Consider the following 22,729-nt stretch of genomic DNA (forward strand, 5'->3'; position numbering starts at 1 on the left):
TAGGGATGTCACTAGAAGAATAACGGAGTTATGACGATTTTTGTGGAAACACACGCGTTGACGTGTAAACACGCTTATTGTACTTGACTGCTATCGTTATTTTATCGTGTATATCTGCTTACGTTGCTGACCGGTTAAGAAGACCCTCCACACATCATCTCTAAACATAGATAAACACAAGGTTCTGAAGAAAATTATTTTCCTCAGGGCCTCTTGTGACTAAACGTAAAAAAAATTTAAAAGAGGAGGGAAAGGGAAAGCAAATGGGAAAGTTTAAGGTTGGGTTAGGTTAGTTCAAGTGCTTATGTATGAGAGGTAATGGAAGAAGAAGCATCCATCTGGCACTGAACACAACAGCCTGTAGAAAGGGTCTCACCTTGATACAGATGTCCTCCTTGCCCCGAATCACTTTCACCTCAACCGGCGGACAGTTATCGGAATTAGCGCCGTGCTGCTCCACGGTGGCCCTCATGGAGTTCTTGAACAGCTCGAATAACATGTGGTACAAGTGGGATGGCACGTACACACCCTGGATTTCGCCACCAGATGATTGTGCTGTAAACAAATATTACATGTATATTCCACGCAATCTATCCCATTATGCGGCACGTTTTGTTTTGATGGCCGCCAATGGAATACAAATGCAATAGTTGCATAGATCAAATTAATGAGATGTACGGGCATTTTGTTTACTACTATTGCAAATTCTTATTATTATTAAATGTATATTAAATAGACAATAAGTATGTGAAGCAAATTTATAATTTTTTAAATCATAATGTAACCTATTATGTAAATATCTATAATTCAATAGTATAATCTATTATGTAAATATTACATTTAATTCAATAATATAACCTATTATGTAAATATTACCTATAATTCAATAATATAACCTATTATGTAAATATTACCTATAATTCAATAATAAAACCTATTATGTAAATATTACCTATAGTTAAATAATATAACCTATTATGTAAATATTACCTATAGTTAAATAATATAACCTATTATGTAAATATTACCTATAATTCAATAATATAACCTATTATGTAAATATTACCTATAATTCAATAGTATAAACTATTATGTAAATATTACCTATAATTCAATAATATAACCTATTATGTAAATATTACCTATAATTCAATAGTATAACCTATTATGCAAATATTACCTATAATTCAATAGTATAACCTATTATGTAAATATTATCTATAATTCAATTGTATTCCACCGCACATTAACAGCTTCAAAAATACACTTACTTTTGGTAATGGTTCCTAAATAATATTGTGGTTTTGCTTTAAGAAGCTGTTCATACAAATAAAATGATTCAGTGTACAATATATGTATGGTCTGATCTATACACTGCTTTAAATAATGCTAACTAATTAACCATCACTCCTTTTTCCGCAGGGGTAGGCATAGAGGAGGGACCGCCAAACAACTCGGTCTTGGCACACACTTCTTGCCTCATTCACATTCATACATTGTCTCATACATACTCTGCCAGACTCAAGTATCTGATTCAGTCGATCGTGCCATGTCTTCCTCGGGCGTCCCCGACTTCTGCTAAATAATGCTGAGGGTGTTAATCATCACCACGGCAGTACATCACAACAGTGACAAGCTCAGGCACACAAAACAGGTGTTTCATCGAAGCCGGAGTCAAGTTAGCCTCTCAGAAGCTGGGCGTACTGTACAGGGCCTGCAGATATTTTAATAGCGCACCCCACTGTTCCGTTTGGCACCAGTGCAATCGGGAAACACGCCAAACGCGTGCCTAACATTTATACACGGTTTACATTTGTCACATAAGAATGTGTAGTTTTTACGACTCGTTCTTGAGTTCAACAGTTTGGCTGTGGATTGTTTTTTCGGCCTCTGTGTTTCCTCCCTTCTACAACACGGGTCTCTTCAAGACTTAGGAGTTGATTTTTAAATAAAAAATCATTTGGCTTCATTCACAAATGTTCTTCACTGACCCTTCTTGGGGCATACCCGACCTCTTCTACCATTTATATTTGCGTCATATATTTTCATTACACTCCTTTCTATTCTTTACGGATCTCCACATTTTTAACACGGTCATACAAAGTTTTAGAGATCTTATTTCTACAAATATACGTAATTTTACGTTTGAAATGCCTACTCTACCTCTGTAGAGCCGAGGGTAAAAATCCCACGAACAGAAAGTATTATTTTCAAATTATCAATTGGATAAACCAGCGCTTAATGGATACAAATATTTCGTACACAATGGGTGGGTAGTTTTGGCGCTTGAAAAGTATTCATTACTTACGATTGTATTCATCCAGTACGAGCTCCGGGGCGGTGAGGTAGTACTGTTCGCACAGGAACCTGGCGTTGTCGTAGGCATCTCTCACCACGGAGGCCAGACCACAAGCGGGGTCGATGCAGCCAATATGGCGACTGCTGATGGCTGAGGGAGGCTGCTCACCGAACAGTAGAGCTGACGAGAGAGAGGTAATGAAGCTAAGACACAATTATTACAAGATGTGTGATACAGTTAATTTCAAAGATTCGAAGCATGTTTCTTGAAATAATTCAATTGTAATGATTATCAGAAATGTAAATAGATATCAATCACATTGGTGGTCAATAATGAATTACCCTGAATGTCACACCACAAAATTTGTAGTAGAACTCCACTTAACCTAGTTTCACTTTATATTAATGTGGAAAATGAAGATTTTTGCCTTTTTCTGCTGAAGTTTTTGACTAGTGATATCTTGCAGAATCGCATTTGTGTTTATAATAAACCCAACACTAAGGACGGGTTGTTTCATCAAATTTCATGTTCAAGTTCTGTGAATGTTATATTTAGTACTATTATCATATCATTATTGGCCAGGGGCTTCACAAAACTGAAATAATAACAGAACTTGAATAGAACCTTAACAGAACTTGAAAATTAGAATTGTTATTTGATGATTTGTTCAAATTCTGTGAAATAACTCGTCCTAAGGTTGGGATTTTCACAGAATGTAACATCATTTGATAAAATGGCCAATCAACACAAATTAGTTTTTTCAACATTCGAGAGGTCCCCGTTAAAAGCCTATTTTGTGTGTGTTTCAACTTTCTATGTCAATATTTTGATCAGCTGACCAGCATAACAACACGACTGTGTGCTTTTCTGTTGATCACATTTTGTTCAAAAGCTTAAATGGACCTAGAATCAGCATTTGGGGAACTTTCAAATGTCAAAAATTCAAAATGTTGCCTAGTAGGATATTAGAGCCTAGAAAAATCACCAATCATATTTGATAATAGTGACAAACAGCCGCATAGTACACAAAGGGCCAATCGCATTCTTTAGTTTACCAAGATCTACATTCAGATTTGTGCAAAACGCTCTAACCTAAGTCTTTAATACTCACTGTGTTGGTTGATGAGCATTCGAATGGAGATACGGCTCATGTAGAACCTGTCGAGGAAGTACTGCACGCTGTGCTCCGTGTGATGATCCACCTCGTGGGAGTCCTTCAGCTCCAGCACCCCCTGTGCCATGGTCTGCACCACGTCCGAGTGGCGGTTGCGGATCTTCACCAGCGAGGAGCAGAATCTGGAAATCATTTCAAAGATAGTTTAGACAAACAATTTTTTTATTAATGTAGTACTCTCACTGATAATCCATCCCAATAATCTGGAAACCGTGAAAACACGGGTAAGTGGCCAATTAGCCAAAATATGATAAAAATTAGAAGAGTTGTTTCGTAAAAACAAAAGCTTGTACAAAACTTGACGCTCGAGTCTAGGCACGTGGTGAACTACTGAATTTGACATACAAATACCGGCCAATTATAGAGCTTGATTTTGTGCTTTCAAATAGTAAACATAACAGTGGATTACAATAATAGTAGTTGCTGGATAATCGAGCAGTGGATTACTGAGGAAGTCTTGTAGATTAATACAATTGAAATTGATTTTAAATAAAATCTAAAACTGCAAATTCCTAAACACTTTGAATCAATGACAACATTATGATGTAGGCAATGGCTGTCACTGGGACCCTACCAACGTTGTCCACTTTAACAAATCATTTTGGCAGCAAATCAAAACTGGAATTTTTCCAATCATTAACAGAACTTACTTGTGCAGAGTATCTTCGGATGGGTCATTCTTCTCAAACTGGATGATCTCATCGAAGGAGGTGGCGTACCACTGGTTCACCAGCCCCACTGACGGCATCCGTAGCAGGTTGTCTGGCAGCAGGGCGATCTCTTTCATTATGTTGGCTAGCCTGCAACAAGGTATTCACAAGTATTAGAAATAGTATATAACCAAGATATAAACAAGTATTACACATACAGCCTTACTAAAGAAAAACCACTTCGCATTCGTTAAACTGTTCATTGTTTTTGTTACACATTGTATAAAGACTGTGAAAGTTTAGATTTGAGTTGGTACTAATAAAAAAATATCTTTTACTGTTTTTTTAAATTTGGCAACAAACTTATTTGTGTTATTTTTCGTCAGTTTTAGGCAAGTAATAATATAATAATTACATTTGTAAATCTAAACTTGTCTTAAACTAATGTTTAAGATAAGATTTTTTATGCATAGCACAAAGGGTAACAATAATTTTATAAGCAATAATTATTAGCCTGAATCACTCATCCACATTGAAAAATCTCCTGATAAAAGATACATGACGCCAACGGGACTTGAACCCGTGTCCTTTCGATTTCCGGTCGATAGCTCTGACCATTGATTTATGGCGGCTTATCTCTTATATTGAATTATTTCGCGGATAAGAGATAAGCCGCCATAGCTCAGTGGTCAGAGCTGTCGACCGGAAATCGAAAGGACACGGGTTCAAGTCCCGTTGGTGTCATGTATCTTTTATCAGGAGATCTTTCAATGTGGATTAGTGTTTCAGGCTAATAATTATTGCTTATAAAATAATTATGATGTTGTTGTTTCCTAGAAATTAAAAGCAAGTTCAAAATTGTCTTATATATTTTTTTTATTTTTTAAGAATAAGATAAAAAGTAAGGGGAAAGTTTTCTTGCAAACTCCTTAAATAAAAACATTGCATTTTTTAAATTTTAAATTGAAACAAAATTGACTGAAATTTGCTACGTTCTGATCAAAAATGTTGGTGATAAGCATTTTTTTCAATTTTTTTCATAATTCAAATAAAAATATTGCACTTTTTAAATATTAAAGTATATTTCAACTTAAAATCTAATAGGTAATTTTAAGTAGTTTCTAAAATGGTATTCGTTTTTAGGTATTATCAGCGCCTTGATGTTATTTTCCAAATCACATACGTGTGCGTCAGCCGCAGGTGAAAGATTATTTAACCCGCGATTCAAACCATTGGAATTCAAACATGGAATCATGGATCATCACCAATTCTCTATGGAGTCATAATATAGTTGAGAACCTAACCACTCAAGCATGGAGATTTCTGTGTGTTCGGTGTAGCTATCGCTCAAGTAGAGGTTAAACAACAAGAGCATGTATTTAAAGTGAGTTCACTTATTATGAAGTGAAGTGTTTGTGATTGTGGTTAGCCAGACTTCATAATGAAGTGTTGAATTAATTAATTACTGTTTTTAAATACAAGTGAAGGTAGTTTTAATCTGAAGTAGGTAAGGTATCTTGAACCTAGAATGACTGAATATGAATCAGGCGCACATAAATATTTATTAGATATGCACATGTGGGGGCCTATTTTCTTGTGTTATTGAACCCTTAGGCCTTAGAGGTACAATAAATATTGTAATTTCTAGAACTAAATATGTAATGTAAATTCCACATACGAGCTATTCTCCTACAGGGTGATTCTGTATCTTTTGTGTAAGCCAAACATAGGTTAATCGACGTTGAATTAGTCACATGTAATGTAACGTACATAGCAGGAGTTCAGATGAAGATGTATCGGATGGGGATGAAGACACCAAAGAAGTTCTGGTACAAAATAATATATCTCCTCTGATAAAATTTTCATCTCTTTCGCTCTCCATTTTAACATCCTCATAGGAATTTAAAACACGCCAATTTCAAATTATAAATATATATTTTTGTTTTTACAGATCAATATTACCGGGTTGCAAATAAATCACTAACAGGAAAATTATGTTGCAACGTTGCTATGTTTTAGGCTCATCAAAATTTTTGTGTTTCACAATAATTATTAAAAGTCGTTTGTTTTAAAGAAGGTATCAAAGCCAGACATAACACAAATACTGCATGATGTGAATAACAAAATAATATACACTACAAATTATGTGATACTAAATAATTTATTTGTGAGTAGAATTAATTTATGAATTTATTATGACAGTTTCACCAGCATGACAAACATATCATGTTATACATGACAAACATAAATCGTTATTGATGTACGATGCGAAATTGAATGGTAGAAGAAGTGGGGAAAGTGCAAGGGAGATATGAATCACAAGCAAGTGTATTACTGCACTTAAATTACAATTACTGCAGTTAAAATAATGAAAATAATTCAGAGCAGAGGCATGACGTCTATATTGTGCTGTATCAGATATACAACTAAGTACTCTTACGTAGTCTCACGTCTCGATTACTGCAACGGCATTTATGCCAGCCTTCCAAAATATCAAATTGACAAACTTCAATCAGTGTTTAATGCAGCAGCACGGCTCATAACCGGGGTTTCAAAATATTCGCACATTTCAGAACACCTTCGTAACCTTCACTGGCTCAAGTGCCCTGAAAGAATCCAGTACAAACTGTGCTGGATGGTGTTTAAATCCATCAATGAAATGACCCCACCCTACATCTCTGAACTATGCTTCCCGGAAAACACTGGTCTGAGGCAGTCAACGCTTAGATCAGCAACATCAGCAGCTGTAGGCAGACTGATAGAACCTATGCGCAAGCCAAATACTAAGTTTGGTGATCGCGCTTTCGGAGTATCTGGGCCGAAGGCTTGGAATAAACTCCCTCCGGAACTAAGATCCATAACAAGTCCAACAGAATTCAGGTCTAAACTAAAAACTTACCTTTTTAAGCTGTCGTACCCTTAAATTAAATATACCAATCCTAAGAGAAAGTCCAGTTATATTAAATTTTTCAATTAAGTCCTAAATCCTGTATCTAAATTTCGCCAATAAACAATTAGATAATGTTAATTAAGTGTTAATCTCAAGTGACCTACCAGGTAAGTATTGTACTGTATATTTTCTCCATAAATAGTTAAGTAATAACATAGATCACTTTAGAAATGTATTATAAGTTTGTGCAGCGCCCTTGAGGTGTTTTTGCACAAAAACTGCGCTATACAAGTCATCCAAGTATTATTATTATTATTATTTATTATTATTAAGATAAAAACAATGCAACGCCAACTCCATACGCTTAGTGTGTGGCAACGTTGAGTCTATAATACCCTAGTATTTGTTTATAAGTTAAATGTTACATATAACATGTTAAAAAAGTGTTAGTAAATAGTAAGTCCCCATGGCTATCCTACGAAAAGTTGCAACGATTTTAGGCTTCCTAAGACAAATTGATCAGGAACCCAAAACAATATCACTAAATAGTATAAAACAATGTCGCTATCGGCGTCTGTCTGTTTGTGCGCTTAGTTCTTCTAAACTACGCAATTGATAATTTAATTTTGATAAGGTTTTCATTATCATTTAGAGAATTTCTTCTGGAAGGTTTACATATTTATACAGGGTGTCCGGAAACTCGTAGTACAAGCGGGAAACTGGTGAATCTACATCACATTTGGAGTCGATTTTGTAGTTTATTTTTTTTTTTATTTGAGCTTTCGTTATCGAGTAAATCGAGTTTGAAGTTGATTTTTTTTTTTTTTTTTTAATCAAATTCTTATAAATTATTACTGAAGATCAAAGTACCCAACTAATTAAAACTATTTGAAAGTAAAACAAATGAAGAAACTCGGATTTGAAGCATTATTTTGAAATCACCCTTCATTTAACCCGGTGTAATCATAAAATATTTCTGCTCTGCAGGGTTAAAACATCTGTTATTCAACCCTAAACACCAGAAAAAAACTTTAACCCTAAAATAGCCGAAAAATATTTTTTTTTGGTTTATTTTTTTTTTTTTTGAAAATGCTCAAATCAAAAAACTTTATGTTTATTTGGGTTCCCCATGTGGTGTAGATTCTCCAGTTTCCCGCTTGTACTACGAGTTTCCGGACACCGTGTATAATACATGCATATTGTATTTATAGAAAGTAGACAAAAGTCGTATTTGTATGTTTTATAATCAGTCGTACAAATATTTTTTCGTACACTATATTGCTAACGATGGCTAAACCTTATGAGACATCAAAATAATGTACTAAGGAATTGTATATCTTAAAAGGGACTGCAGAAAAGTCTACGGTGGTGTATTTCTATCTTCTTAGGATAAACTAGTTTATTATAATGGTTTTAACATGTTCAATGAGCTCCTTTTAAATGTTAAGGAAGCTGAAAGTCCTGCTGTTTGTCGTGTGATATGTTTCAATGATGTGAAGTCCAAAAATTAGTATGTAGGTAATAGAACATTATTATGGTAGTTTTAGAATAGGTATACTCTAGATATAAAATGAAAAAAATACAATTTTTATTTCAACTTGAGTCAGAATAAACAGCACAAGATTATGTATGAATGTGAATGAAGCAAGAATTGTATCTCAAGACTGAGTTGTGTGATAGACTTTCTTCTCTGCCTACCACTTTGAATAAAACGACATGATGGTTAGTTAGTTTTATCGCGATAGTAATGTAGCAATAAGTGAGTCAGAATAATTAAGTAGAATTATTTATTTATACATAAAAGTGAAACATTTAATCATAAGTATAGTGAACACAGGAGAATATAATATCATCTATACAGTGTGTCTGGGGGAAAAGTGCGCTAACTTCTGGAGGTGATTCTACATTACGGTAGAAGTAAAAAAGATAAATTCCATTGTTTTTTTCCTATACAAAAAAAAATCCATAGAAGAATATTTATTTTCCCATACAAAAAATTTCTTTTTTTACCTAAAAAACTAGCTTAACATGTTGCAAGTTCGAAAGAAGTTATTTGTCTTTTTAAGTCATTAACAAACATAGAAAATAACAGAGGTCCTAAATTAGACCCTTGAGGGATGCCAGAATTTGTGAGGTAAGGTTTAGAAGCGACCTGTCTGTAAAATACGTATTGTTTTCTATGTACTATCATGTAGAATCACCCCCCTCCCCGAAGTTGGCGCACTTTACCCCCGGACACCCTGTATAAGTTCAATACAGGATATGTGCCGCATTGATTGGTGCAATAAGCGCGAGCGCGTATCCCTACACGGTTTTTTTGTCCCTTTTAGACATTTTTACAAATGGATCTTCCGCGGTATTGGACTTATTAGAAGTGCATTTTGTTTTCAAAATTTATCCAGTAAATACTAAATATTAATAAGTAGGTATATCACCAAAAAAATATTTTTGTTATAAAAAGTTATCTAAATGACGTTATGTCATAATTGGATTACATCGTAAATAAAAAATGTTTTTAAAGCAATTAAGTGATCAAATGAATCATTTTAATCATTTAAAATTACAAATTTGTGTCAAATAGTAGATAAGCTCAAGTAGATTCTATTATTAGCAATGAAATAGTGATTTTTTTTAAACCCAGAATAAAGAATCATCATAGAATTGAACTAAACCAAATCCATAGGTTCTAATATATTAGGAAGATTAATAAATAAAAGCTATCATTTTTATTAAAACTTTTGGCTTAAGTTAATTAATAATGATGTTACTTTTTTATATTAAAAAAACGAACAGTTTTTTTTAATATTTCCTACGACATTATATTCGTTGGCCACAGACGCCTCCATGAATCGATAGTAACTGTATATTCTTGATAATTTGATAGTGAATTATTTTCTAATTTAGTAATTAATTAATCGCTAATTTCTAGTTCAGTGTTATGATGAAATTCCTTTGGATCTAGGGAAAAATATATATATAACTCTCGGGCGTGTACCCGGCCTTGCTTTACTTTTCTTTACTTTCTATCAATATGATATGCATCTTTTATATATATACAGGGTTTTCCAATAAGAGGTGTTATTTTGAATAGCCCGCTATTTTGGTAGATGTTACTTTTGAAGGTGTCATTTTTTGACATTTGACAAGTAGAAACTACGCCATTAAGAAAAATGGAACGATACACGCTTCAACAACGCATTGAAATTATTTTAATTCCCTTGAGTGAATCAAATGCAAATCATCTTGAGTGATGAGGCCCATTTCCACCTCGGTGGCTTCTTCAACAAGCAAAATTGTCGCATCTGGGGCTCGGAAAACCCAAGAGTTATTGTTGAAAAGCCTCTCTATCCTCAACGTGTGACTGTTTGGTGCGGTTTATGGTCCGGCGGAGTCATTGGACCTTACTTTTTCGAAAATGAGGCTGGAGCAACAGTTACGGTGAATATATTGCGCTATCGAGCTTCCGAAATATTTTTTCTCAATGATAGTCAAAATCCGTTGCGTAATTTAGAAGAACTAAGGCACAAACAGACAGACGCGGATAGCGACTTTATTTTATACAATTTAGAGATTAAGACCAACAACGAGTGGAAGATACTCTCAGTATCGCCCTGGTGTAAGACCACCATTCAGAATTGACACATTGCTTTAAATGGCTTTGGCCATGTTTGGTGACCAGATATCAATAGCCATCCTTCCCCCCTCACTAGCGTCAGCCTCACAACATAACCCAATAGGTGATGCCATAGTCTCACTGACTCCTGACGGTTGTGAGCAGTTGAGACTGTTGCTTCACATTAAAAATAAAATTAAATAGATAGGCCACTGATTATAGAAGAACTGCGTCGAACACCTAGTGTCGTAATTATGTACATCTATCTATGATATTGACAAGTAAATTGGCTGCAATTCATGGCTTTGCTTGTATTTCAATTTATCGTTTGACGGACTCGCTAAGTATTAAGAACATAAATGCAACAGCTGTAGGCGTAAATTACCCAATACCTCAAGATAAGAAAATGTGTGCAAAATGAGCAAGAATTAATAAATTATAAATATTAATAACTAGCCCGGCGTTGCCCGAGATTTATTCAGAGATTTTCGAAATCTAACGTAGACAGTAACCCTCCTCTTGTTTTGAAGGTCAAGTGTGCAAAATTTTATCAGTCGCGGAATAAAACTGTAGATTTTTAAAAATATCAAATTCATGTTGCCCGCCCATTGTCCGCCACGAATCCGCCCGCCACAGGGCACAGAAGCTCTCCTTTATATGTTTTTTTTTAAAATTAAATATACAAACATATAACAATAGATTTATAAATACAGATAGTTTGAGACTAAATGCAAAAAAGGTTTTTTTAACGAAACTGTCCAAGACAATTGAGAAATTGTTTCTCGTGTTTGAATTGGGGAGTGGCGCCATTATGGTTTATAAGTGTTTAAAAAAACTATATTAAGGCGATGCACTACGTCGTGTAATATATTAAATTGAGCCGCTATCAATAACAACCCTTACGTAGATGGCGATAAGGTTTAAATTCCCGCTTAACACCATCCGCCTGTTTTGATTTATGCAAGAAAAAAACATGGCCAAAAAGTGCCTTTTATTTTATTTTGTGGATGTTGTAATGGACCTGTTTGGGGTAAAGGAACGTAAAGAATTTTTTTTTCATAAATTAAAATACGTTCAGAGAATAGGGAGAAACGAACAGACTATGGACATCTCTGGGACATACTAGAAGCTTTATTATAGAAACCTACGTCGGTAATAGGTGTTAACCACGTAATAATTGAAAAGAGGCGTGATGGAGCTCAACGAATCAGATCATTCCCAAAATCAATTAAATAATTTTTCGCCAATCACGGAGACTAAGGGCGGTCTAAAGACACGAAACACTCTAGGTTGATTTACTGTTGAGCTAACCTTGGGATCCGGTCTCACGATGCGTGTAAGGGCACTTGGAGAACGACGATAAATTTGCATTCTAAGGTAGAAACGAAGCGATACCCAACCATCGATAACGAAACAGGGGGGTGACGGTTTGGCGAAAGAAGATGGTTTTTTAGAATGTTTTGGTCCAGAAGACATATTACGAGGTGATCCTCATAGAGAGAATTGTTTACGATCGCTGAGGTTCTGAGTGCTATTTCAAGTGTTGACAATGGACACGAATTTTAACTTAAGATGGGATGTTTGGCCGAAATTGCCTAATTATATTAACACGGGGGAGATGCAAGTTGGGTAATTAAGAAAAGACATAAAAGTTAATGGGTCACGAAGTCTTTGATTAACGATCAAAATTTTACGACCTTTTTTGCGCGTAAACAAAGTTACGAGGATAATATATTGAAATTCCTAGATGAAGCGAGAAAAGAGTATATGGGTTGGGCTAAAACTAGACGCAAAAAAACTGTAAAAACAGGGATGTACTGGGCGTAGATCGCTGAAAAGAAAGGACCGGAAATCGAAAAGAAACCCGAAAAGTAGTTTAGCTCATGATGGAAGGGGTTTCAACGACTCGGGTAGTGGACAGCGTTGGGTTACGAAAGATTACCAGAAGATATGCGGCGGATATCACGAAAAGAGTCAAAACAGGTAGGCGAAATTACAAAAAACGTGTCGAACCAAATTTTGGAACGAATGCCTACGTATGTCATCACCGAGAGGGAGGTATATGTGTCCTGGGATCACCCACGGATCGTGTAGACACCAATCAAATGCTAGAAGGCAGCACACAAGGAAGGATACTGGATTGCGCAAGCGCTGGACATAATAGGTGAAAAGCTTCCGTTAGTTGGGATAATTTATCGATTATATTATCGATATCAATAGCGAATTTCTCGGAAAGATTTCGAAAACAACGATATAGAAATGAGCTACACCTAGTCTATAGGCCGGAAATCAACCAATATTACGGACACAACACGTGTACGAGAAAAAATAATCTAATAATTTTACGCAATAATCTACATCGCCGTATATCATTTACGAGGGGGCGCTCGGAGGTCAGGACACCGAGTGCGGGCCTGCACCCGCCTCGACAGGTTGTTAGGTGTCTATCTCAAATCGGGAGGCGGGAACAAAAAAACCCTGAAACGGGATTATGCAATTCTAAACTTAACAGGAAGTGAAACCTCGAATTCATAAAGGCGAAAGTCGCACAAATTTTAAGTCGATTTATTCGAAAAAACATTATTAAATAGCGTTGTTTGGGGGGAATCGGGGCTTTTTTCGTTTTAACTTGGTAGGAGTCGGTCTTCGAGAACTTAACGTCGCGACAGTTTGGTGTGCTATCTTTAAACTAAACTGATAGAGTTTTAAATATAGTGAAGTTGTGGTTTTAATATTAATTGAAATAATTGCAGTGTTTTAAAATTTAATTAGATTCAACCAAAAAAAAAGGGTAAACTCATAATTAGACGATACTAAATTCACGGGTTGGAGTCTCTTGGTTCAGACTAATATAGAACGATGAAACTCAACTGCAGTAATGTTTAATAATAACGCGTGTGCCATTAGAGGAGAAAAAAATAGAGAACCATAATAATTATCAAATGACCTGACGAAAACGGCTAAGACAAAGTTCTAACTTTATTGTGAAATTGAAGAGACAGTGTTTTCCTTGCGAGCACGGGAAGGATTTTAACGGTTTACACGATATAAGAATTTAGTGAAAAAATCGAAGTGAACGTGGCAAATAATATATGAAAGGTTCTAGGGAGGGGGAGGGGGTTTTGGGTAGATCTCGGCAAATACTTACTTAGATGCTCTAAAATAGTCGATAGGGAGAGATATCTAGACTAGGTACAGTGGAGGCCAACAAATACCTATGCATGTCAACTATCAACTTACGGTTAGGGAGGAAGAGATATTCTATTGAAAGAAATGATCCGCTTAAACATTCCGAAATCTAGTATTCGGTAATTTATGTGCTATCTACGGGGCGGCGTATGAAAGTAGAAATTTTAGCTAGAAAATTAGATCCAATATGGTTATAGTTCCTACTGGCGAGTAGACGGGTGACATAGATAATCGATTTCGAATTTAATACGAACCCTTAACGGTTTAGGGGCTTCTACATCCTACCTACAGCCCCTGGACGTGGATTAATGTACATGTCGTCGATATCCCGACTGGATTGGTAATATTACGCTTTTGGGGTAAGTGATCTTGCATGAATATATATTTCCAGAACGTTAAAATTGCGACGAAGATGGGGCTGCAACTGATAAAATAGTATCACATTTAGAACTGTTTGCTTGCTTCTAACAGCTGTGTTTAGCACGAGGCCAATGACCTACTTATTTGTAAGCAGTTAGTGGCGACACACGACCCAAAAGGAAGAAAAGGGACCCCATAAATCACTCGACGTCCGTGCCTGACGACAAAAGTCGTACATTCTACCGAGTTGGCAGCCGCGCAGAGGCACCTCAAATCAACATGGAAGCGACTAGCTGCAACCAACTCATGCTCAAAACAAATAAAAAAACCAAATTAATAATATTTGTATAACCTTATATGTTCACTAACAAATTCCTAAATACCTTTGGCCTCGGCTTAGAACTCACCGTTGGAGTATGTTGTCCGTAAGCTGTCTTGGGAAAGCACACAACTTCCTCGGCTCAGAAGATTTTCTACTTTCCTCATCACGCGATTTCGGGGCGTCAACGTTGTATGGAGAATCACGAAGAGTTCGGAAGGTCATCCCTTTTCGCGGAACCGGGTCGGATGAGAGGACACGAGAGGCAGTATGAAAATTAATGTCAAGTTGGAATGTTTGGGCCTTGGTTCGCTGCGAAGGCGTTTAATTGAACGGGCTCCAAGTCTTTCAAAATCGCGTGGAGGGGACGTCGGCGTGATGAACGAGGGTTCAAAATCGGAGGACGAACACATACTAAAGCGGGGTTTACCCGGAGGTTGATGCAACTCGACTGGAAAACCCTCGAGATCCTTTGCAGCAACCTTCGTGAGGTGGATAGTAGGCCTGGCGGCTAGTGGACGTTGAAAGCCTCACCAGAACAAACCTATTTGAAACATGCACGCGTTTAGCATCATGACAAGGGACGCAATGAAAAATTCCCCTTTTACAGTCAGTAAAGTAGTCCGTTGGAGGAAGCGGGGCGGGGTGATTTGGGATATTCCAACAGGTGCATTATCTCTCCCTCTGACGTGAGCGGTCCGGAGGTGTCAAGGCGACTATAAGAAGAAGTTAGACCAGACCTCGGGGAAAGCCAGACACGTATTGGTTCTTGGGGTTTTGCATTTGGAAGGATAGCGACCATTTCATTTGGGGCAGTGAGGTGCCGACCCAGTTTGCAAAAAAAAAACCTTTTTTTCTCGTCATTTAATCCGTTCCCATCTCCTTTTCTCTCGTTTCCACTTCCATCCGCAACACCCAAAGTTTACTAACCACAGCTAAATCCATTTATCTAGTTTCAGTACATCGTTACAGAGGTCGACGAGAGAGTCCCAGTACTTATGCGGAAACAACACACTATTCAACGAAGGGTTTAATAGCCCGTACACAAGAGGGGGGGGGGGGTACGGTTCTATGTCACAATCTAGAATTTATAAACACGGGGACATTAGGTAAGGGCGGGGATACAAGGAAATTGTAAAGATATGATATAAGCTGTTAGGTCGATTAGTAATAGGGTCCAGTATTCGAAGGTTAGGTGAGACACGTACTCGTTCCTTGTAGAACTCGCTGAGGGTCGATGGACGTTTTCCCCACGCTTTGGCTAAAAAGAACCGGGAGTTACCACAGAAAGGAGACATTAAATACCTACCACCCCATAGCGGGGGGGCTTCGAATTAACAAATCACACAACGTGAAGTTAAGGGATTTATTGTAGATCAACCCCAAAGCGTAGGCCTTATTTTACTGTGTGCGATACCACAGGGGCGGGGAATATTCAGAGTTAGCTAGGCCCAGCACGATATCGTTTTGCAAAAGCGAAACTGAACGCTGGAGAGAAGGAGGTATAAAAACCTCATTCAAGCGAGTTAGGACAATTAGGAGGTCGAGTCAACACAATGTTCAGGCATAAATATTTTTAAAAATTTCGATCATTTTATAAATAACTTAATTTTCCACATTATACAATAAAATCATAACCGAAAATGGGTAAAGTAGGAGATTTTGAACTTTAAAGCAGTTTTCATAGGCTTTATGCATAATTTTTTCTGGGCTTATAAAAAGACTTTTATTAAAAATTCTCGATTATTTCAAAGGCCAAGATGTATTCTACTCGCAGTATTTAATTAGCATCTGAAACATTTCTAGGCGACCAAATTTTCAAACCAAAAACACATGATTTTGCATTACTACGTATGGCATCGCCTTAATTAAAGTGCATAATAATTAACAAATAATAATAAATCTAGTGTTACATAACATAATGTGATGTTAACTAATCAGTACTAAATACAAAAGAAATATAATAAACTTTGGTAAATGATTAACAGAAATATAATTCGGCCCCTTAGGGTCAAAAAAACGTATCTCATTTTTCTCTACTTTACAGGATAGCAAGAAAACATAGTTCTCAATTAATCGGTGTTGTATACTTTTAAATAAACGAAACATATTAATAATTTCTTCTCATTTAGTTAAAGGATGGTATTGTGTGCTTCTGAACCATCTTTTAAATATAAAATAGTAATTCATTTTACCATCCGTAACTCAGAATCGATAAAAAATTGAGTTACGTTTTTTTTACTCTAAGGGGCCGAATTACAAAACATAAATTAAAAAATAAACAGAAAAAATTAAAATAAGAAAATAAATGCACTTATTGGGTAGGTAATAGTAATGTAGGTGATATTGAAGGCAATATTGTAATCTTTTATCTATACAAATAAAAATGTAATGTATGTTTGTTTGTTCTAAATCTTAAATCTCCGAAAGTTCACCGATTGCTTTCAAATTTTGACACATCGTTGCATTCGAATACGCGTGTGTTTTTATATACCATAGGTATATATAGTGTGACAGAAAAAATGCCTTTTTTTTAAAAACAGCGCCATCTGTTGGACGTAAAATAAGCACGCGATATTGTTTCTCTATCTGCGCAGACATCTTGAGCCACAGAAAGGTGTGGCGGGGTACAACTAGTTATTAATAGATTACCTGACAGGAAGTTCTTTTCTCAGGAATATGAAGGATTTCCTTTCGCAGGCATTTAGACCTGAAACAAATAATAAAATATATTATTTTTAGCCATTATAAAAGAAAGACAAACAAACTCCATGTACTATCATTATAGTCAAAATGTTGCTTCTGGGTGGGAACACGACGTATTTGCCAACTCAGCTACTAACCATTCTCTGCAATTTTTTGTTTATTTTTTCTGAATCTGATTGATGCTTCTACTTTATTATTCAAGCAAGCCTTACTTTGACTACATGGCTAACTTTGACTAGGTGGCTAACTTTGACTAGGTGGCTAACTTTGACTAGATGGCTAACTTTGACTAGGTGGCTAACTTTGACTAGGTGGCTAACTTTGACTAGGTGGCTAACTTTGACTAGGTGGCTAACTTTGACTAGGTGGCTAACTTTGACTAGGTGGCTAACTTTGACTAGGTGGCTAACTTTGACTAGGTGGCTAACTTTGACTAGGTGGCCAACTTTGACTAGGTGGCCAACTTTGACTAGGTGGCTAACTTTGACTAGGTGGCTAACTTTGAGTAGGTGGCTAACTTTGACTAGGTGGCTAACTTTGACTAGGTGGCCAACTTTGACTAGGTGGCCAACTTTGACTAGGTGGCTAACTTTGACTAGGTGGCTAACTTTGACTAGGTGGCTAACTTTGAGTAGGTGGCTAACTTTGACTAGGTGGCTAACTTTGACTAGGTGGCTAACTTTGTCTAGGTGACTAACTTTGACTAGGTGGCTAACTTCGACTAGGTGGCTAACTTTGAGTAGGTGGCTAACTTCGACTAGGTGGCTAACTTTGAGTAGGTGGCTAACTTTGACTAGGTGGCTAACTTCGACTAGGTGGCTAACTTTGACTAGGTGGCTCACTTTGTTTAGGTGGCTAACTTTGACTAGGTGGCTAACTTTGACTAGTTGGCTAACTTTGACTAGATAGTTAACTGATTTCCAATTTTGAAAATCTGCTAAATCCACTTAATTATTCAAGCAAGCCTTACTTTGAAAAGGTGACTAACTTTGACTAGGTGGCTAACTTTGACTAGGTGGCTAACTTTGACTAGGTGGCTAACTTTGACTAGGTGGCTAACTTTGACTAGTTGGCTAACTTTGACTAGGTGGCTAACTTTGACTAGATAGTTAAATGATTTCCAATTTTGAAAATCTGCTAAATCCACTTAATTATTCAAGCAAGCCTTACTTTGACTAGGTGGCCAACTTTGACTAGGTGGCCAACTTTGACTAGGTGGCTAACTTTGACTAGGTGGCTAACTTTGAGTAGGTGGCTAACTTTGACTAGGTGGCTAACTTTGACTAGGTGGCTAACTTTGTCTAGGTGGCTAACTTTGACTAGGTGGCTAACTTCGACTAGGTGGCTAACTTTGAGTAGGTGGCTAACTTTGAGTAGGTGGCTAACTTCGACTAGGTGGCTAACTTTGAGTAGGTGGCTAACTTTGACTAGGTGGCTAACTTCGACTAGGTGGCTAACTTTGACTAGGTGGCTCACTTTGTTTAGGTGGCTAACTTTGACTAGGTGGCTAACTTTGACTAGTTGGCTAACTTTGACTAGATAGTTAACTGATTTCCAATTTTGAAAATCTGCTAAATCCACTTAATTATTCAAGCAAGCCTTACTTTGAAAAGGTGACTAACTTTGACTAGGTGGCTAACTTTGACTAGGTGGCTAACTTTGACTAGTTGGCTAACTTTGACTAGGTGGCTAACTTTGACTAGATAGTTAACTGATTTCCAATTTTGAAAATCTGCTTAATCCACTTAATTATTCAAGCAAGCCTTACTTTGAAAAGGTGACTAACTTTGACTCGGCATTTCAATATTATGGTGTCTACCTGCCTGAAGAAAGCATGAAAAATTATTGTAATTGAGATAGTGATGTATCTATGCAGTTTAAAATAAGTAGATATTTAAATACCTTATTACAAATCTTATGATTTCAAAGAAATCTTTTGTTTTGATTTATTAAATAAGAGATAATTAGAAACATACTTGTTTGGACGTCAGGTCTACTGTTCCCAGAAATACTTATAATTTTAAATATCTATTAGGTCCAGGCAGGAGTGTTTTGAGAGTGGTGTGAATGATGAAGTTGGGAAGGAGTTGAATACGTCGATGTAATGTAGTTTTTTAATAGCAGCATTGTGGTATAAAGGGCGGGGCACTATGAACTATGGTTAGAATTAATATTTATTTATTTGGTTTTACGCCCAGCCTTACATGGATTTTAAAAATAGAATATACCTAGCGAGCTATCAAAATTATACAAAAAATTTTTAAAGCATGATATAACAGTAAACTGATAAACTGAATATGAAACAATATAAGTAAAACAGTAAGATAAAAAAATATAGAAAGTAGAACAATACTACATATTATAAGACAAATCACTAAAACCACATTACCAATGCTACTATTATTTGTAGGATTCAACAAAGTGCTTAGTATAGATTAGCGTTTGTGGGTCAAATATGACCGGGCGCCCATATTTTATAAAACAATTTTTATCATATTTTTTATCATGCGGAAATACATTTTTTGACGTTAGAAAGAGAAATAATAATTCTCTCCAGTTTGCCTCAAATATTCACACTGGACATCAATAAGATTCTAAAAATAGACAAAATGAATAATTTCTTTATTTTATGAACGAGATAAAAGTGAAGGCAAAATTTTCTTACAAATTTCCCAAACAAAACGAATGTTCGTGTTTTCGAAATATTGAGTTCTCTCAGTTTGTCTATTTGTTCTGATTGGAGTAAAAAATTAAGTAAAAATGTGGTGAGCCTTTTTGACAACATTTTTAATTTTTGTTTGATATTAATTTTTGTTTAAATAGTCATGTTTATTTTAAATGCATACACCGGAAAAATAATTTTATCTTCGTTCTAAAACAGTATTGGTTTTTACGGCAAATTTTAAAATAAGATTTATATAGCGCATTTGAAATATACAGAAAACATTGTAAACTGAACACATTTGATGAAAGTACTGAAGGGTTAATTCTATAAATGGAATAAATAAATAGATCAATAGTACCCCCAAACTTGTTGCCCAGATCATGCAACATATTAGTTAGTGAGTGTGTCTGATAGTTGGTTATATATGTATTGCAGAATAATGTTACATTTTGTCTTGTGTTCCTAGTGGCAACGATGGCAGGACTGTCAATTAATTTGTTAATGACTCTGTGTAACACAACCGGGTCTGACATAATTCTCTTAGATGCGATTTGCAGTAGTATTGGTGAACATAGTTAACGACACGTTTTGTGCCCATCTTCCTTTTTTCCATTATATATATATATATTTTTTTATTAGTAAAAAAAAGATACACGAATTACATTACACAATATAGTACAGTTATTAATTACATAATATAAGTATTTGATGTACCCCCATAAATAGGCAGGGCTTGTGTGTATGGGGGTGTTGTTATATTGGTTTATATTTGATATGATTCAGTTTAACTGTTCGGAATACTTTTTAAGGTGGCTTTTGAATTCGTTTATATTTGCATTCATGTTTCTAATTTTTTCTGGTAATAGTTAAAAAATTTAACTCCGAGATATTCATGGTTGAACTGTCCTATTGTTTTTTTTACATTTAGGAGTAGGAAGTATGGACGTTTGTCTAAGATTTCTGTTATTTTTAAAGGGTGCAATTTTATTTTGAATATTGTTTTTATAAATTTGTAATGTTGCATGGTAGAAGTATAATGCACTTAATTTTCTGACCTTAAATTGTTTGAATAAAAGTTCGGACGAATATGAATAGGGTTTTTTTTTAATATGGTTTTTATTATTAGTTTTTGTGATATGTAAATTGTTTGAGTTTGATTTTCATGTGTACCGCCCCAGCCTATAATGCCGTATTGTATAATTGATTGACAGAAAGCGAAGTATGTGGTTCTAAGTAATTTTTCGTTTAAAATATCTCTTAAACATCTAAATATATATGTTAGTTTCCTTATTCTGTTGTTCAGAATATTTATATGTGGGGACCATTTTAAACGCTGGTCTATTGTTATGCCTAAGTACTTAATATCGGTCTTGCTTTCTATGTTTGTGCATAACATATTGCATTTGTGGTTTTCTGTATTTTTCACAGAGTGGATAATTATGTTTATTTCTTTAGGTGTTTGTTGTTTTTTAATGAAAAATGGTAAATAATACGTTTTTTTAGAATTTAAAGTCAACAGGTTTTCATCAAACCATAATTTAAGTTCATTGATATCTGTATTTGCCATGTTATTTAATTCTGACCAGGTGTTTGCTTTTAGTAGTAGGACTGTATCGTCAGCGTAATAAGACGCATGATGCCTCAACAACTACAGTCTGGCTCTTAAGATACTGAGAGTGGATATCTTGCACTCTGGACCGAAGACAATAAAAAACCGATAAATAAAAGATATCTCCAACAATTCATGTATATTTAATGTGACATTTGAGTAGATTAGCATCTTTAATTGGTAGCTAATTTTAAGTACAACAGTGTTTGTTCATACATTATGTGTGACATTTAATAAGTGCACGTCCAGTTTCAGACAATGTTGGAAAGATCTGCTAAAATGATTAGAAAAAATTAATAACAAATAATATATGTTATCATTTATTTATATCTCTCGCTCTCATCTCCGCTTAGTAAATATTGTGCATGGATTTTGGCCTTGTCAAAATAGTATAACAAATTGATAAGGAGACCTTCGAGATAACAGGCATGCTGAAGTTGTGATCTTTCCAAACCCCAAAATAGGTCTACATGAAGTATTTCTATTTTGAAATTTTATTATGGTTACATAGATTAGAAATTAAATCGCCAGCCTACACGACAAAACATGTGGTATTTAAAACATCACAACAACATTACTCTCTGAAATATTTGTAAGTAGGATTTAAATACTTATTTATAAACCGTATAGAAACATCACTACCTCATTGACAATTCTTTTTACATATTTTCTTCGGGCAGGTAGACATCATAATATTGAAACGCTTAGTCAAAGTTAGTCACCTTTTCAAAGTGAAGTTTTCAAGACTTTTCTTTAAAAAACTTTAGCCATTTTATAGGAATAATGGCTGATATGATATCCAACTACACCAGCACCACCGGCTGAATTCTTCTTCGGATTATTCTTAATTATATTATTTTTAACCTTCCAGCGGGCGCGCTGTCGTAAAATTTACGACAAACGCGCCTTATCGCTTCCCCCACTCTTGCGTCTTAGTTGTAAGCATCGAGCTTCGAGCTATGCTAGAGTCAAATCAAATGTCAAACATTTACCGCTAGATATAAATGCTTTTCTCAAAGTGAATTACGGTAGGGCAGTTGAACCGATAACAGAAGAATAAAACAGAAGCTCTCCAAAATGTGATGTTTGTCGGTTATGTGCACTGGATAAGAAAAGATAAATAATAATAATACTTGGATGACTTGTATAGCGCCGTTTTTGTGCAAAAACACCTCAAGGGCGCTGTACAAACTTATAATACATTTGTAAAGTGGTCTATGTTATTACTTAACTATTTATGGAGAAAATATACAGT

At 35.5% G+C, this 22,729-nt stretch overlaps 1 protein-coding gene across 1 annotated transcript in view; it reads right to left on the reverse strand.

Annotated features, from left to right (window-relative positions):
* Positions 1–22,729, reverse strand: part of Pdk (pyruvate dehydrogenase kinase) — a 99,123-nt gene that overhangs the window by 12,637 nt on the left and 63,757 nt on the right. The window contains exons 2-6 of the mRNA XM_089647935.1: positions 17,147–17,204; positions 4,124–4,273; positions 3,411–3,595; positions 2,309–2,479; positions 377–555 (exon numbers count right to left, since the gene is read on the reverse strand). Coding sequence (XP_089504061.1) covers positions 377–555; positions 2,309–2,479; positions 3,411–3,595; positions 4,124–4,273; positions 17,147–17,204 — 743 coding nt within the window. The remainder of the gene's footprint in view (positions 1–376; positions 556–2,308; positions 2,480–3,410; positions 3,596–4,123; positions 4,274–17,146; positions 17,205–22,729) is intronic.

Source organism: Hesperophylax consimilis, chromosome 27 (genome assembly GCF_061612785.1).
Source record: "Hesperophylax consimilis isolate HC1 chromosome 27, BYU_Hcon_1.0, whole genome shotgun sequence".
Classification (NCBI taxonomy): Eukaryota; Metazoa; Arthropoda; class Insecta; order Trichoptera; family Limnephilidae; genus Hesperophylax; species Hesperophylax consimilis.